The sequence below is a fragment of the Motacilla alba genome, chromosome Z, assembly GCF_015832195.1.
Source record: "Motacilla alba alba isolate MOTALB_02 chromosome Z, Motacilla_alba_V1.0_pri, whole genome shotgun sequence".
Lineage (NCBI taxonomy): Eukaryota > Metazoa > Chordata > Aves > Passeriformes > Motacillidae > Motacilla > Motacilla alba.
Window position 1 is genome coordinate 13,357,216 of NC_052046.1, and position 16,615 is coordinate 13,373,830.

A 16,615-nucleotide genomic window follows, 5' to 3' on the forward strand; every position below is an offset into this window, starting at 1 on the left:
AGGGTGGGATTGGATAGCAATCTAACATCAGGAGAAGCAAAATTAGCAAGTTCTCTTTTGTGATGCAAAAAGTATTACTTTAACCTTTTGGAAACATTAATTGTAGTATGAGGAGAAAATTATGTGTTGAATATCACACTGGAAAAAAAAAAAAAGAATGGATTAAGCCATAGCTAGCTGAAGAGGGAAAAATTATTTGGGATGTCTGCAGAGCTTGTTAGTGTCTTGATACCAAATGATTGCAAACTATTTTTGGCTTTAACTCAAGCCTGATCATGACAACACAATGAGAATTCAAAAAGCTCTACAGGTCTATACTAGAAAATTATATCATTTCATTAATTACTAAATAATCTCTTAATCACTTAGATACCAGAACATTTTAGATAATGAAAATAAATGATCTGTTAAAGTCAGATGGGAACTAGACTGTAGAAGCCATTCATTACTTTTATATTTGCAGACAAAAGTGAGTATTACCAAAATATTTTGTCCATTTGTACTGCAACTATTATGCTTATATCACTGCATTCAGTTCTACTCAAAGTTCTTTGTCACACCTTGAGCATTAAGTTGCTTTTAAAAAAAAAATAAATAAAAGCATGAAATCTACAATAGATAAAGTCTCCCAGGCTGAGTCAAATCAAGCATAATCTAGGCCAAGCCTTATAGTAAGATCACAATGGATTAATATTTTAATATTTGATACTTATGTACAGTAAATATGTACAATAAATAAACGACACAACTTACTTGAACTTTACTCAGTGTGAAAGACAGTGATAAACACTTTACAATACTAATCAGCAGCCCTGCTTCCTCTCTTGCCTTTTGCATGTTAGAGTCATATTAGAAGACTGAGCTTTTTTGGCCAACAGCACAACTTTGAGTAATGTATTGTTAGGGTGTGGGGTGCAGGTTGTCCTCTTAGAATAGCTGTAGGAACAAAACATACCAGAGGAATTCCTCCATGAGTCTTTGAGGCCAAGTTACTTTCTGATAACCTCTCCATTACACTATTTATCTTGAAAAGCCCGTGCACTACTTTAAAAACACTTTTTCTCTTTGTTTATTCACACTGGGCATGCCTCTACTGTTAAGACTGAATTTTAAAAGAAAAAATTAATTCAAAGCTGACTTAATGATTTCTGTCAATTATCTTCACCATCTTATTTTGAGACAGAAAGTTGCTGCTAAGTTTCCCTAGTACAGTATATTTCTTTTAAATGTAAATTGTTTCTATATTTTCAATCATTTATTCTCATATGTGGGAAGACTCAGGGTATTCTAGCGTAAATAGAGCTGCTACTCTGTGGAAACACCCCCAGCACTGCGTTACCCAGGGTGTTCCAAGTGCCACCAGTGTGGAGACCCGGCATGTGTGCCCTTTGTGACACACAGAGAGCCAGTGCTGTGGTTCAGGGACACAGCAAGGCTTTCCTGACACATGTCTGCCCAGACAATCAGGCCCCTGTACAGTTCAGGGCCAGCAAGGAGACCAGGAGTGGTAGATGGTGTAATAATTAGACAGTACAAGAAAACAAAGGATTGAAGACAAAACAGAAAACATTCTCAGCTTTAATAACAGTATGAAAGGGGGAATGTTAATGTGGGTTGTTTCTACTAGTTGGCATTAAGACTTCCTTGGCATCATGGGTGCGTTTGGCAAACAAGCACACACTTTTTTGCCCTTTTCTCTTTGACTTCTGACTACATTACCACTGAATGTACAGCACATTTCTTCCACAAGCACCTGGCACTATTTCCACTTTCCCTCTCCTCCCCCTAAAAGTGTACATTTTGCCTAGCTCTAGGCTTCTATCTCTTCTGCTGTTTCTAGCTTCTAAGTTGAAGACACTGCAGAAATCATAGAATGGTTTGGGTTGGAAGGCATCTGTAAAGATCCTCTAATCCAACCTGCTCTGCAATCAGCCAGGATATATTCAACTAGACCAAGTTGCTCAGAGCTCAGTCCAATCTATACTGTGAAACACTCCCAGGGATTTGGACTATTATAGTTTCTCTGAACAGCCTGTTCAAATGTCTCAGCAGCCTGATAGAAAAAGACTTCTTCCTTTTACACAGCCTGAATCTACACTTCTTTAGTTTAAAACCATTACCCCTTGTCCTGTAACTGCAGGCCCTACTAATAGATCTGTCCTCATCTTTCTTCCAGGTCTCCTACAAGTATTGAATGGCTTCCTGGAGCCTTTTATTCTCCTGACTGGACAATCCCAACTCTCTACGTTCATAGGAGAAGTGCTGCAGCCCCCTGAATCTCCTCTCTGGCCCTTCTCAGGGCATGGTCCAACAGAAACATGTTTTTCCTGTTCTGGGGACCCCAGAGCTGAATGAAGCCCTCTGGGGTGAAGTCTCTCTATAGATGGAAGGACAGATGGGCAGAATCACTTAGCTTGACCTGCTGGCCACATTGCTCTGGATACAGCCCCGGATGTGGTTGGTTTTGTTTTCCAGGTTGCAAGTGCACATTGCTGGCTCATGTCCAGCTTTTTAAGCACCATTACCCTCAATTCTTCACAGAGCATCTCTCAATCCCTTCATCTCTCGGCTGGCATTTGCCTTGAGTGCAGGACCTTGCATTTGGCCTTGCTGAGCATCTTTAAATTCAGATGAGCTAGCTTGATCTTGTCCATGTCCTTCTGCATGGTGTCCTGTCCCTTGGACGTGTCACAACCCCACCATTCAGATAGTGCAAATTCTCAGAGGGCGCACTCAATCCTAGAATGTCACTGATGCCACGCTCACTGTGGGGGAAGTTACACTCTGACCTTCCCTTATGGCTCACATGCCTACAGAAGCCCTTCCTCTTACATCCCTTGCCAGGTTTCCTTTAGCCACACCTTGCCTTTCCAGCTCTATCCTGTCACAACTGAGCAACATCCCCATGCTCTTTCCAGGATACCTCCTCTTGCTTCCCTTTTTATTTCCTTCTTGCCCTTCAGTTTGGCAAGCAGGTCTTGACTCAGCCATGCTGTTGGCTTTCCTTTCCTGGTTTCTTACAGATGGGGATTGAGAGCTCTTGCTCCCTGTGGAATGCACACTTCAAGATCTGCCAGCTGTTTCACTCCCATGCTGAGGGCAGTGGGTCCCATGGAACCTAAGCTGGGTCCCATGGAACCCTGGCTCCTAGAACCTAAGAATTGCTGAACTCTCCTGAGCAGGGAGATGCTCATGCAGCCTGCTCTTGTGCCAGGGAGCTCTAAGGGCCTCACTTAGGACCACTCTTTACAGGGGTGCAAGATGACTGACTTTAGTCCACAGGCAGTTTCCATATTGGCCACCATCCAAGGCAGTAATTACTGGAAATTTTCCGAAGTCTGTAACCACAGTATTGTTCCTCTCAGGCTATGTTTTGGACGAGTAACATTCCTAGGCTATCAGGGGATGACTTACTATCTCTTGTCACCCTCCTTGGTTAGGCAACAAAGGCCTTGCTATGGACACTGTTTCTCTTAAGTTCAAGAGCAGTTCAAGGGCACCATCCCAGAGGTGGGGGTGAGGGGGTGGAGGAGTTGTTTGAAGATATAATGCATCACAAGGATCTTTCACCACTGTAGTCACTTGAACACCTCTCTGCCTTTAAGAAACCTTCATCCAATACCCTTCTAAAAAGTGAGACTTGTACACTGAACAATAGGAAATGCAGATGTAATTTGGACTACACCATCTATCAGTCTGAAGGATGCACATATCATACATTACAGACTGGGTATGAAATTACTACTGTATACATAAAGTATACAGTAAGCATTATGCAGAGATTCAATAGATAACACTCAAGTTAAAATGCTTAATGAGATTTCAACAAAAGATTATACACTGAGAAACCAGCAAAGCAGCCTTTCAGTATTTAACCACACACTACAAAGAACAGAAGGGCATCAAAATCTTTTTCCTGTACAGTGCAAATGTAACTGACACATGAAGTACACAATCCTTTCTGAACAGGACAAAAAAAACCACAAAAAACTGATTTCCTGCCCCTCACTAAGAATTTTAAAACAATTGAAAATGGCTGTCAAAATTCTTGTCCATAAAATTTATTCTTGCTGCAAGTAAAATTCTCCCTGGAATAAAGGGTTTCAGTTACTCCCAGTCATTGGAAGTTTTAATCACTGTTACCATAGTGTATTGCTTATACACATGGCTTATTTTTCAGGAGGAGAATTAATGAGAAGCTAACAGGTAACAGCAGCCAAGTAGCTAAGCATTGGTCCTTAGGTGTTTTATCATGTCTGCAGGTCAAACAGGCTGTTCAGAGCAAAATCGCATGCTACAGAAAGACCACCTGAGACTTGTCAAGCAAAAGCTTTCACTCCCACCCATATTCAGAACACCTGCCATACCACCAATCCAACATCGCTCAAAGAGCCCTTCCTTAGAATCCTGCTGACCTGCTTTTATAACGGTCTTGAGTTTATTCTCAGAGAATAAGGACACATTTATGATTACTCCCTCCCTACATGTGTTTCCAAAACATCACCAGAAACATTTCAGGGGCACTCCTTAGCCCTGGGAATAATGGCCAGTACTGTGCACAGTGTATTTTAAAAGCATCACTACCACTTACATTCTGACTTTCTCAAATGGACTAGTTGAATCTAGAGCAAGTTCAAGCCTATTTGTAGCATACTACAGAACAGCCGCAAATCACTTCTTTTGATTTAGAAAGCCCAAGTTGATAAACTGGATTATCCGTAAGATCTAACTCCCATTTTAAAATGTAGAAAAGTACAGTTGGGCACTCAAATTTCACACCTGGCTGAAAATTTCTGTGATTTTGCAGGTGATATGTTAACTGCTGATCACACAGAGACAAAGCAATACTCTGCTTCTGGAAGTTCATGACAAAACTAAGTGCAGTGAGAACAGCCTCAGAAGCTTAAAGCATCACAAGTTCTTCAGTTTCTGGTATTGTCTCTGCAAGGCAATCTGAAAGTCCTGTAAACCTTTACAGTAACTACTGCAATTCCTAAAACTTTCATAGCAGCACCTTATTACCACTTTCTTAGTGCGAGTTGGAATGCCAGTAACACACAATGTAGGGTACATATTCATTTATCTATAATTTTTATGTAACTCCAACTGACTTACTACTGTCTGGTATTAATTTATTATTTACACACAACACAGTTAACTCAGATCTCTCTCTGTATCAAGCTTTCCACACCAACCCCACCAGTCCATTCAGGCAATTTTGTCCTAGCCACAGCAGATCTCAAATCCCCTCTATCTGCAGTACACATGCTCCAGGCGTGGGAGTTTCTTTTTGCCCAAGAAGTAATGATCCACACACTAAGTAGTACCTTTGCAGGCTCTTGAGTACCACAGAGCAGTGAAAAAAGAACAGTATTGGGAATCACTCTTTCACTAACACCTCCCAAGACAGCACACAGAGCTATTATTATAGCTACTATATTCAAAACAAAATTCTGGCTCTCCATGCTATGGCATATTGCGATCAGAAGCATACAGGGCAAATCCACAGTACCAACAGTCCACTTCTCTACCTGGAAACCTCCTTTGAGTAATACATACAAGCCTCATTTCAGTTCAGTGTAGAGATTATGGTCCTCTTCAAGACAAAGGTACTACCAAATGAAGACTCATTTAAAGGATTGTTTTAAATGAATTAGTTCAGATTTGTGTTTTTAAGTGTTTATGTATTTTCATGAATACTACATTTCAGTGAGTATGTAAAAAAAGGTGACAGATTTTCTGGTTAAGACCATTTATTTTAACAAATAGATGAGTCTTTAAGATGAACTGGAGGCTGCAACAGCTGCTCTCTTGGGCTTCGGTGTGGTTCCCTCACGGAATCCATTCCTGCAAGTAGAAATATGGTTACCAGTCTTTGAGAAGTTGATTCCTGCTCCAGGTTATTGTCTGACACTCACGTTTTAGATGAATCTCACTACCTTTTTTCAATTTATCTCAGTAATGCATTGAAATCACTACAGAGTTCACCCATTAAGACCTTTTCAAGAAGAAACACATTATTAAAAATTGTCTTGAATAAGCAGTATGGTATGCATTCTTTTCTGCTGAAGTAAATTTGACTTCTTGAAACAGGAAGATTTCATTATCTGAGTGAACACTGCAAATATAGCTCACCTGCTGAAAGCACATCTTAGTTCACACTGCTTCTGATCTGACTAAAGAGGTCCTGTTTCTGAAGTCTATTTCTAACAAAAATCCTCTATGCCTCCAACCACACTCTTCAGCCCTGAGCTTGAGTTTGGATGAAATTTCTACCTGAGCAACACTCAGTAGAAAGCAAGCTACAGCAGCAGACTGGACGGTATTTTGCGGCTGCCACTAGAAAAGAATGAGCTAACCAAAACAAACTAACTGACCCCTCAACTATACCCACGACTGAGACCTAAAAATTTCTTACCTTTTGCTAATAATACCAATCCACAATTTTATGACATCACTCCTGAATTACAAGATATCTTTCATATAGTATTCTTGTGCAGCAGACCAGAAGATACAGAATTCCATGGGACTGATACAAAATAGGAACCATACAACACCCCCACTACCTCCCAAGTACAACTTAAAAGTTTTGTAACAAATCTTACAAACTTACAACTCAGAATCTGATGAAATACCTAATTAATGCTGACTGACCTCTAAATAAAGAGAGGGACCAGAAGTTATTCCTGTCCTGAACTTTCTGAGTAAGCAAATGGGGACTGGAGTGCATTTTGAGACTTATCTCAATAAACCTTTAGCGTAATCATCTATTTAACTGAATCACAAATAAATAAAATGCCACACAAATAATTTTTAGCTGTGAGCGTCTTACTACAATAGCATTTATGTACTACCTTCATTCAGTATAGACATTGGAACTTTTTACACACCCTTTGTCTTACCAGTAAAGTTTTTTTATCCTCAAAGGAGAATAAAACGCAGACAACTATACAAAGCACATTATTTCATGACATATTTAAGAATACTGCACTCATTTAAGTGGTACTAGAACAAAATTAAAATATCAACTTTGAGAGGTGAATTTTGTCATTAAGTGGTGTCCATGCAAGATTTCACAGCATGCTAAGTCTGTAATAAAATGGTATACCTGAATCGACGGTAGACCTTTTTCAGGTGCCTCATGCGACCAGTACCAGTGGTGTTGCGTCTTTTAGCCTTTGCACTCCAGTTATCTAAAATATGTAAGTCACTGTTATTTATCTGCACCAAGTAATTCTGATTACATGCTACATTTGTATGGTACAATTATTCAAGCTGACAAAGAAAAAAAAATTGACTATAATTTAAGTCAGTTTCCATGGAGTAATATTGCATATTACCTGGCATATAGGTAAATCAATAATTTGAACAAAGCTCCAAAATGCAAGATGACAAAACTGCAAGAAGTTTTTCTCCTTGATGGAAAACAAGTCAAACTACTGAAGAAAAAGAAACACATTTTTTTAAACTAGAGCCAGTTAAAAGTTTGTAACTTACACTTTCTCTTACGCTTAGCAGGGTAACCACATTTCCCACAGGTCGATTTTTGCAGATGGTATGCCTTGGACCCACATCGACGACACAGGGTGTGTGTCTTATTTCGTCGCTTACCAAACGACGATGTACCCTTCGTCTGAAAAGCATTTCAAAACATGGACATATCACTAACACTTCCAAGCCTCAAAACTAAAAGAACAAGCCTTAAAAAGCCGAGCGCAGACCGAGTCGCAAGAACACGTCAGAGGCACATTCAACTCTGAACAACAACTCAGTTTTAACTACGAGCAGCCTCCATTTTCAGGACCCGTTGCCGCCATTCCTTACGTGCCCCCGCCCCTGTGCTGAAATCAAACGGAGCCACAGGGCGCTTGTATCGGCTCCCCTCTCCCCACACCCATCACCCTAAAGCTGCAAACTGCTCTTTCCCGACGAAAACCGACTCGCTTCACACGCAGCAGCCGCACACTCAACCCTGCCGAGCAAAACCCCTCCTGCTACGTTACGGCCCGGCTGCTCGGCCACGGCGGCAGCACGTACGAAGCAGGAGTCACCGGAGCGTCCGCGGCCCTACACCGCATCACGGCCTCCCTGCCCTGCCCTGCCCGGCCCGGCGCGGCAGCCGCGCCCGCCGCCAGCCCCTGGTCCCGGCCCCGGCCCGGCCCCGGCGCCCAGCCCGGCGCGGCACAGCGCGGGGTCTCTCCCCGCGGCCCGGCCTGCTCCCATGGCGCCCCCGGCCCGGCGCGGCGCCGGATGGCGGCGGATGGCGGCAGATGTCCCACGAGCGAGCCCAGCACTCACCATCTTCGCCGGCCGCCAGCACCAAAGAGGACGCGCCCCGCCCCGCTTCCGCCACGGCCCCGCGAGCGCTTCCGGGGGCGGCCGCTTGTGCGGGCGCGGGCCGGGCCCGGGCTGAGGCGGCGCCTGGCGGGCGCAGAGCCCGGCCGGGCACCATCGGCACTGCGGGCACGGCGCCGGGCACCCCGGGGGTGCAGCTCTGTAGCAGCGGCCGCGGTGCCAGGAGAGTGACTCAGCGCCAAGTCCTGACCCTGCTCACACCGACAGTCGAAGTTACTTTTACAGAATCACAGACTCGCCAATTTTGGAGGAGATATCCCAAGACCATGCGGTCCACCGGTCCGTCCAGCACTACCCCTGTAACCCTAAGCCCCTAAACCACATCACCCAATGCCAAACACATACGCCTGTTGAACACCTGCAGGGAGAGCGATTCCACCACCTTTGGGGTAACCAATTTCTGGCCACCCGAGCAGTGACAAAAATTTTTAACGTGAATCTCCAATCTCTCAGTTTCACACTATTTTCTGTTCTCCCCTCTCTAAGCACAGTAGAAGAGACCAGCTCTCACCTTATTACACCTTCCTTTCAGGTAGTTGTAGAGAGCAATAAGGTTTAATAATAAGGGTGAGTTTTTATGAGTAAAATTCAGGCACAGGGTACTTCTGCCTGTAATACAACTTTCGAAGTAAGCTGCCTTGAACAACAGGCCCTCCTGTGCTCCATTTGTCCATGTCCTCCCCCAGACCCCTCCACAGTGCTACACAGTCTGCCCGAGATCAGAAGCATTGCAATGGACATCATGGGCACAAAAAAGGGAAGTGGTCACAGCACCGAGTCTGAGTCCAAGAAACATTTGGACATTTGGCTTTAGGACAATGCTCTAGACAGATTGTGTGGTTCTTGAGGCTGTCTTGTGCAGGGCCAAGAATTCGCTGATGGTCCTGCAGGTCCCTTCCAACTCAGCATATTCTGTGATTCTCTGAAAATCTACTGTTTAAATTCTCACATGCCTGCCTACTATGCATCTTCAGTAGACTTACCTTCTATACACAATTTTATCTTGACAGAGTTCATTTCAGGAGAAATTGGAGAAATTTATGTATACCTTATTACCAAATCATTACCTTGTCATCCCAAACAGAGCCAGAAATTGATGCTATAGCCAGTTTATTTATCTATCTTTGATGGTAAAATTATGTAACTTGTCTTACAGTACTTGATGAAAGCATGTCTTTTTCTGGTAGGCTAGATCTCAGTCCTTGTTTATTGACTAAAAATGCAGCTTTTCCCAAGTACAGCTGTCTGGGCCCACCAGAAGCCAACAAACTGTGAGCAACCCTCCCACTATGAATGAGTTAAACCCCTGTGACATGGAGCTCATTGATCAGAAAAAGGGGTAGTCCCACAGCACAGTCCGCAGATTAGTAAAACTGTGTCTGACCTGCTGCTGCATTTTCACTCCTGGACAAATCATGTTCATATGGTTGTCTAAATATTAATTTTTTCCCCATTTCTTTTGGAGTGTAGCCTCTTTTTGAATTATTTTGATGCTAATTTGTGTAGTGGGAGGCCTTTGACATCTGCTAAGGTTGAGGGGTGAGGGAAAAAGCCATTTTGACTTCGGCAGCATGGCTTCCAGACCCAAAAAGTTGTGGCTTAGGCTATTCATTCAGTTCTCTCATTTTTGGGTGGCAATATCTCTTTCTGAAATAACAAAAATCTTTGCCTGTAATAATTTTACCTCACATGAAATCCAGACATTTACTCCATCCATGGTCCTGCAGTAGTTAAAAGGGAGAGATTGGTTCCAAATGGTAAATCACTCTATCTTAAATTAGGTGTCTGAAGTAGGGTGAAGAAGTGATCCTTGGGAGGAACCCTTTTTCCATGAATTCTAAGAGAGGACTAGGCAGGCCCATTAGTCTGGGCACATAGGTGGCTGAATGTAGGTAAAATTAATTTTGCCCTTACTTGACTCAATGAAGATATTTTATAGCAATTCTGTCTTCCTTACCAGAAATCAGAAGAGAAATCACAGTCTTCTATGGATGAAATACCATTCAGAAAAAACCCAAAACAAACCACTTAACTCAAATGTTATGAGTACATCTTAGAGGCTGAGCTGGAGTCATATTTCTCCCAGCAGCCTTGCTGTGTGCCTTTTATCTAGTGCATCCTTTGCTCTTTCTTTCTCACTAAATCTCAGAAATCTCAAAGATGGCATGGACATTGGACAGGTGCCATGGCAACAGCCTCCGAAGGAAGTCTGTTGGTTTGGCTGCCTGCAAGAATATGCAGGAATTATTCCTGTCCTTTGTGGGATAAAAATAATCTTCCTCATTTACATGTCTTCAAACCTGTTCAGAAAGAAAGATTGTTGCTATCATCATGCATTTCTCTTTAGTATTCAGGAATACTTTTAGGGTAGAGAATGGGCAGAGCTGTGGCTGACCCAGTACCATTCCAGAAGGTCTTAGTCTGTGTGAAGCTCACAGGGGAGAACAGAGTTCATTGCCCATTCCTCAAAACCCACAGGCTCATGTACTGGCAGCTGCTGAATGGCACCAGTCTAAATTCAGCACTGACTAATTCATGCTGCTTCTTTGTTGCATAGGAAGTAATCCAAAATTCAGAAGGTGACATGTCTGGATTTCAGAACTGTCTTTTTGATGTAGGGAACAGGAGTCTATCACTGCAGCTGACATCCCATCACAGCTTCTGTACAGCAATTTTGTTTCAGGCAGGTTTGTTGATGGAAAAAATCCTTTGTTATGCCTTCAAACAGTGATCCTATTAATCTTCTAGGCTAGGGTTTATTGAATACCATGTTCTGCACCATGTTCCACAGTCTGACTGATCTGGTTGGAGTTAAAACACTGAAGTAAAAAAATAGATATGCCTTTAGAAATAAGCCTTAGAGTTAAGTCTAGTTCAGGGACAAGGAGTCCAGAACCATGACTGGTTAGGCATTAGAGAGGAAGGGGTGTGTGAGCCAAAAATAACCTCAGTGGAATTTCTTTTGCTCAGGTTTGATGTCATGCTACTACATTACACCATCACTGGGTTGCAGTACAGCCACACACACCCTGTGGTGTGATACAAAACAGAGGAGTTGAACTGGTTTTACTGAACTTGAACAGCTGAAAGGACTAGTGTGTAACAAATGAGCAACTGATATCCAAGCAAGTTCTGTCCAATGTCACCATATGGCGTCGCTCATTTGTGCACATGTAGCACCCTTTGCTCAAGCAGGAATGAGTTAAAGGGATGGGAATAGTGAAAATTCAACCTACATATATAGATGTTTGAAGCTAGTCAGCACTAAATATTATCTTCAGTTATCTTCTGTGGTGCAGAAAAACGGAAGTCTTTATTTCTTAGTGTGGTCTCATAGATCAAAGGCATGCCTTTTGGTATCCTCCTGAATATCAAACACTTTAACAAAGTTAACAGCATCTCCGGAATGCTACAGGAAAACTGAGGAATTCAAAGGCAACGTTTTCATGGGGGTTGGTTTAGTTGCCTTTGTGTCTGGTTATCATCCTGATTTGCGGAGGTAAATATCTCAGTTGGAATTAGTGGGGAAGACACTGATTATTTGTTACCTAGCAGGCAGAAGCAGCATAACTTCATCTGTATAATATCCAGATTCTTCAGTTTGAAAACTTTTGTATGTTAGTTTGAACCAGCAACATTGGTCACCACAAGATGACAGTAGAGTTCAAGTAAAACCTTTCTACTAAACAACTCAGTAAAAACTCTCCAACAGTAACAGTATATTAGGTTAATAAATTGAAATATTAATGAATATTATCTGTACAGTTCTTACATCTTCATGACAATAACAGAAAATTTTAGCAAACAACAGTGCTTATGAATAAGCCTATTGTATCCTGCTAAGAAACTAATAAGCATAACAGAAAAATCTTTCTATTTGTTTAAGATGAAAATGAACATAAGAAAATTAAACAGCTGACATTAATTCTGAAATTGCTTGTTAAAATACAGTGGAAGTGCAAATTTTTTTTTAACAACTCAATATTTTGAATTACAATTCTATGGCAGCCTGCCAGTACTTAAAAGGATTCCTACAAGTAGGATGAAGGGAGACTTCTTACAAGGGCATGTAGTAGTAGGACAAGGACATAGCCTTAAACTGAAGAAAGGCAGGTTAAGATTAGGTAATAGTCAGAAATTATTTACTGTCAGAGCAGAGATGTGCTGGGACAGGTTGCCCAGAGGAGCTGTGTTGCCCCATCCATGTAAGTGTTCAATACTAGGCTGGATGAGGCTGGTCTAGTAGAATGTATCCCTGCCCATGGCAGGGGGGGTGGAACAAGATGATCTTTAAGGTCCCTCCCAACCCAAACCATTCTGTTATTCTATTTGCACTCCTCAGCATCAGAGAGAGAGAGAGAGAGAGACTAGGTAATAGCCTTCAGACCACCTTGGGAATAGCACTAATACTTGTAGATCATGGCAAAAGCATGACTACCATCACAAACACAGCAGGAAAATCTCCCTGCCCATTTCCTCAGCTGCCTTTAACCTTTATCTTAGAGTCATTGCAGGGGGGATCCTGGTTTCTTCCCCATTAGAAACCACACTAGAATCTTTCCTGTTCCATCTGTCTAGGGGAACAGGGAGAGCATATCTCTTCTCAGCAGAGGTAGGAACAAGCCTTGGACATGCTTGCTACACAGTGCAACAGAATTCAGAAAATACAGAATTTTAAAATGACCCTGGTTTTTGTTTGTTTGTTTTGTTTTTTTTTTTTTTTGCTTTGGTTCTGTTTTTGTTTAATTTTGATTCCTTTTTGCTTTCTGTTTACTCTTATGCTTAGATACACTACAGGGTTGTGGGGCTTTGTTGCGCCAAATTCTCAGAGGGGCTTTCACTGTTTGCAGAGGTGGTTGCATGGCAGTTCGGGCTGAGCACCAAACAAAGTGCATAGGAGAAAGCCACAAGTTCCTTTATAAGTTACTTCTCAGTTCTGTAACAACAAAATATTCTTGTTGGTATTATTTTGATAAAAAGCAACCTTTCTTGATCTTGTCTTGTTTGACACTGTTGTCTTAAAACTTTGTAGCATTATTCATGCAAAAATGTGTGCACACACAAGCCTGGAGCAAAATTTTCATTGAGGAGGTACAAAAAGCATTTAAGCTACCACTGTCTGGTACTGTAGTCTGAATCACATTCCAGGTGGAAATGCGTAGCTTCTAACCATGTGCCTCTTACATTGCAGCAGAAAATATTTTAGTGAGTTGTGAGGAAAATGTTTGTACCAGTACAGACTGCAAAGTACTGGACTTAATTTTCCTTCAGATGGTTCTTGAATTTTTGAGAAAAGCCTGGTCAAATGGTTGTCTGAAATGGCATTGATTTGGTGGATCTTTTAGTGGGAAGGCAAATAAGCTGGATGACCTTCTGAGGTTTCTTCCAGCTGTACTTTTGTCATGCTGTGATTTGATAAAAGGCCTCTAACTATAGAGACATAACTGTATCTCTAATCTCTAAGGCTGCCATTTTCTCAGAAAAATGCATTTGACCAATTTTATACTTGGAAAAAAAAGGTCGGATCTTCATTAGTTCTACTTTCAAATTTTGCCTACTTTTCTTGTAGTGGTAGCTTTTTTCTTGTGGTGGCTGGCCAAATAAGTGCTAAGTCCCCTTTTTTACATGCCCACTGACAGGCCTTCATTTTAAATATCCATCCTTTCCCTGTGTTATGTAACTCTCTGAATTGCATTTTTGGAGTTATTCTAAAGCGCATTAAATCCAAAAGATTTATTATTGAAAATTATATAACTGAAAAGCAAATGTTACCTAGTCATGATCCTGAGATTAGCTCAGTAGGTCAGAGCATGGTGCTAATGACACCAAGGTTGTGGTTTTGATCCCTGTGTGGGTCTGTATGGGATAAGAGCTGGGCCCAATCATTGTTGTGGGTCCTTTCCAACTCAGACTATTCTGAGATACTTGTGTGTATCTTTCTGTGCAGACACATACACAGATGGTACACACTTAGCTGTTCTAAAAATGTTTTCTTTCCTTTCTTTTGTACTAAAAAATATCAAAACTTGTCTCATATATAGCTAGACACAGCCTATACCTAAGCCCAGGCAATATGGTTGAAATTTGCTAACTTGGAAGCCGAATGTCTAAACATAACTTACAATGTCAATTCTTTTCTATTTCCAAATGTTCTGTATGAATGATACATGGGCATAATCTTTGGAAAAACACAGTATCAACTGGTTGTGAAAAAAAACTTCTCTTTCCTGCAGAAGTGTTGGGAGTAAAAGTCTTTGGCTATTTTACTCTCTCAATTTTCTGACTTTTTACATAGAATTAAATGCTTGGCTAGGTATGTCTTCAGTATTACATTCCCTCCTTGTGTTTCTCAGCTATGCTGTAAGTGCATATATGAATGACTATCTTTCATAATAGTGTGATTTTACTAAATGTGAATGATTTTACTTCTCACCACCCATTCTTTAGAATATGGCTTGATATTCTCTTCCTGGAAATGCTGGAGAAATACAGAGACATGCCTTTTTAAACTGCTGTCTCCCCAGGTAAGCAGATAATTCAGTTTTACAGAACTCATCCAGGTTTGACACCTGTTAGTGTTAAAAGAACTGCTACAGCATATACATGGTAAATTTTCAAATTCCCCATGTATATTGCAATTAGAAGTATCCACCTATGTGAGTAAATGCAAAGCTGTCCATAAAATATAAGGTATCTGATTTTCTTGTGGAAAAATCAATTTTTCACAAATATTTATTGTTTATAAGTTTCTAGTTTTACTTTAGATCTAATAATCAGGAATAAGCTCACTTTAAAGTATAACAACCTGTCACTTGCTTAACACTATTTACCTTGTATGAATTTGTTGCTTTTCATTTTTGGATGTGAGACACAAGCTGTAAAAAAAAAAAAAGGCTTTGCAATGGAACAGACAAATTTAAGTTTTATGTTTACTGAAGATAAAGGCTTATTCCTAAGTTCACTTTCCTTTTTCAAAATCACTGTTGCATTTTATTATTTTCACTGGCTGAAAACCTTCCCTAAGTACAAATGAATTGCTAACAAAGGTCAGCTCAACTTTGCAGTTACAAATACCATCTTCTGTTTATTCTGGAATGTTTTCCCATTTTCAGCTTTGCATTTACTGGAACTGAGGCATACCGGCTCCATCAGGGAATTCCCCTAACACCCAATTTCCCTCTTACACTAATTCACTTTACCAAAAATAGAAGACAAAATAGTGCCTAACCTTATTAGTGTGTGCAAAGAGGGCACAGAAAAGAAATGGAGCTTTTTGAACTTTTTCTTTTTTGATCACAAAATGGAACTTTCAGTCCTGTGGCCACAAGACCTAGATTAGACTAACACACCTAGCATGGACAGTCTTCCAGATGATGCAGGGCAAACTCAACTTCTCTGGCAGATGGTGGAGAATATGCCAATATGTACAGTTTCAGATTTGGGTTATCCCTGTAGCTAGTCCTTGTTAACTAATTGCACAGTTTTGAGCAGAACTTGAATATACATTAGGAAGATATATAGCCAAAAAAATGTCTGCTCAAATAGGGAAAAATGTCTGAGAGCATGTTGCACTGTGTAAAGGTCACAAAACTGTGACATGTCTAAACCTACTTATTATATATTAGCAGCACAATAAATATGGTAGCCCTCCCAGAAACAATATCGGTGATTTACTTTTTCTGCTCCATATCTCGACCATTTTACAAGGTTGTAATTGACCTCAGTGCAAAACTGACCACCAGCCTTTCTCAGGGTATCTTTCTTATGGATGACACTTGCTTTTACATGGAAGTATTTCCCTGTCCTGGCGTCCTAGCTTAAAGCCCAGCTCTCAACTAAGCCCCATGCAGTTGCTTGCTCATCCCACAGCAATGGGACTGAGGAGAGAATTGGAAGTGTAAAAGCCTGCAATCTCATCGGATGAGATAAAGAGGGTTTAACAGGGGAAATGCTGTGTGAACAAGCAAAGCTAAATAAGGAATTCTTTCACAGCTACACATGATCAAGTAGGTGTTCAGCCATCTCCAGGAGAGCAGAGCCCCATTACACATAATGGCTATGTCTAGTGAAAACAAAAATCATCACTCCAAATGTCCCCGAGTACCACCCTCTTCTCCCCTCTTTATGTACTGAGCTTGATGTCATATGGTCAGGAATATCCCTTGGGTCAGCTGTTCCAGCTGTGCCTCTTCCAGCCTCCCACAAGCCCCAGCACCTTGCTAGCATGGCTGTAGAAAAAGAAGAAAGGGCCTTGGCTGTA

At 41.4% G+C, this 16,615-nt stretch overlaps 1 protein-coding gene across 1 annotated transcript; it reads right to left on the reverse strand.

The window, feature by feature from the left end:
- Positions 1-5,735: 5,735 nt before the first annotated feature.
- RPL37 (ribosomal protein L37) lies at positions 5,736-8,447 on the reverse strand. The gene is made up of 4 exons (XM_038123582.1): positions 8,299-8,447; positions 7,498-7,633; positions 7,109-7,193; positions 5,736-5,847 (listed from the first exon to the last, which is right to left on the reverse strand). The coding sequence occupies exons 1-4, from the start codon at positions 8,299-8,301 to the stop codon at positions 5,778-5,780; spliced, it is 294 nt and encodes a 97-aa protein (XP_037979510.1). The 5' UTR covers positions 8,302-8,447; the 3' UTR covers positions 5,736-5,777.
- Positions 8,448-16,615: the final 8,168 nt, after the last annotated feature.

Coding starts and splice junctions, on each gene's coding strand:
- RPL37 (XM_038123582.1), bottom strand. Junction 7,194..7,497: donor TGCTAAGCGTAAGAGAAAGT/GTAAGTTACAAA, acceptor TACATATTTTAG/ATAACTGGAGTGCAAAGGCT. Junction 5,848..7,108: donor AAGGTCTACCGTCGATTCAG/GTATACCATTTT, acceptor TTCTACTTGCAG/GAATGGATTCCGTGAGGGAA.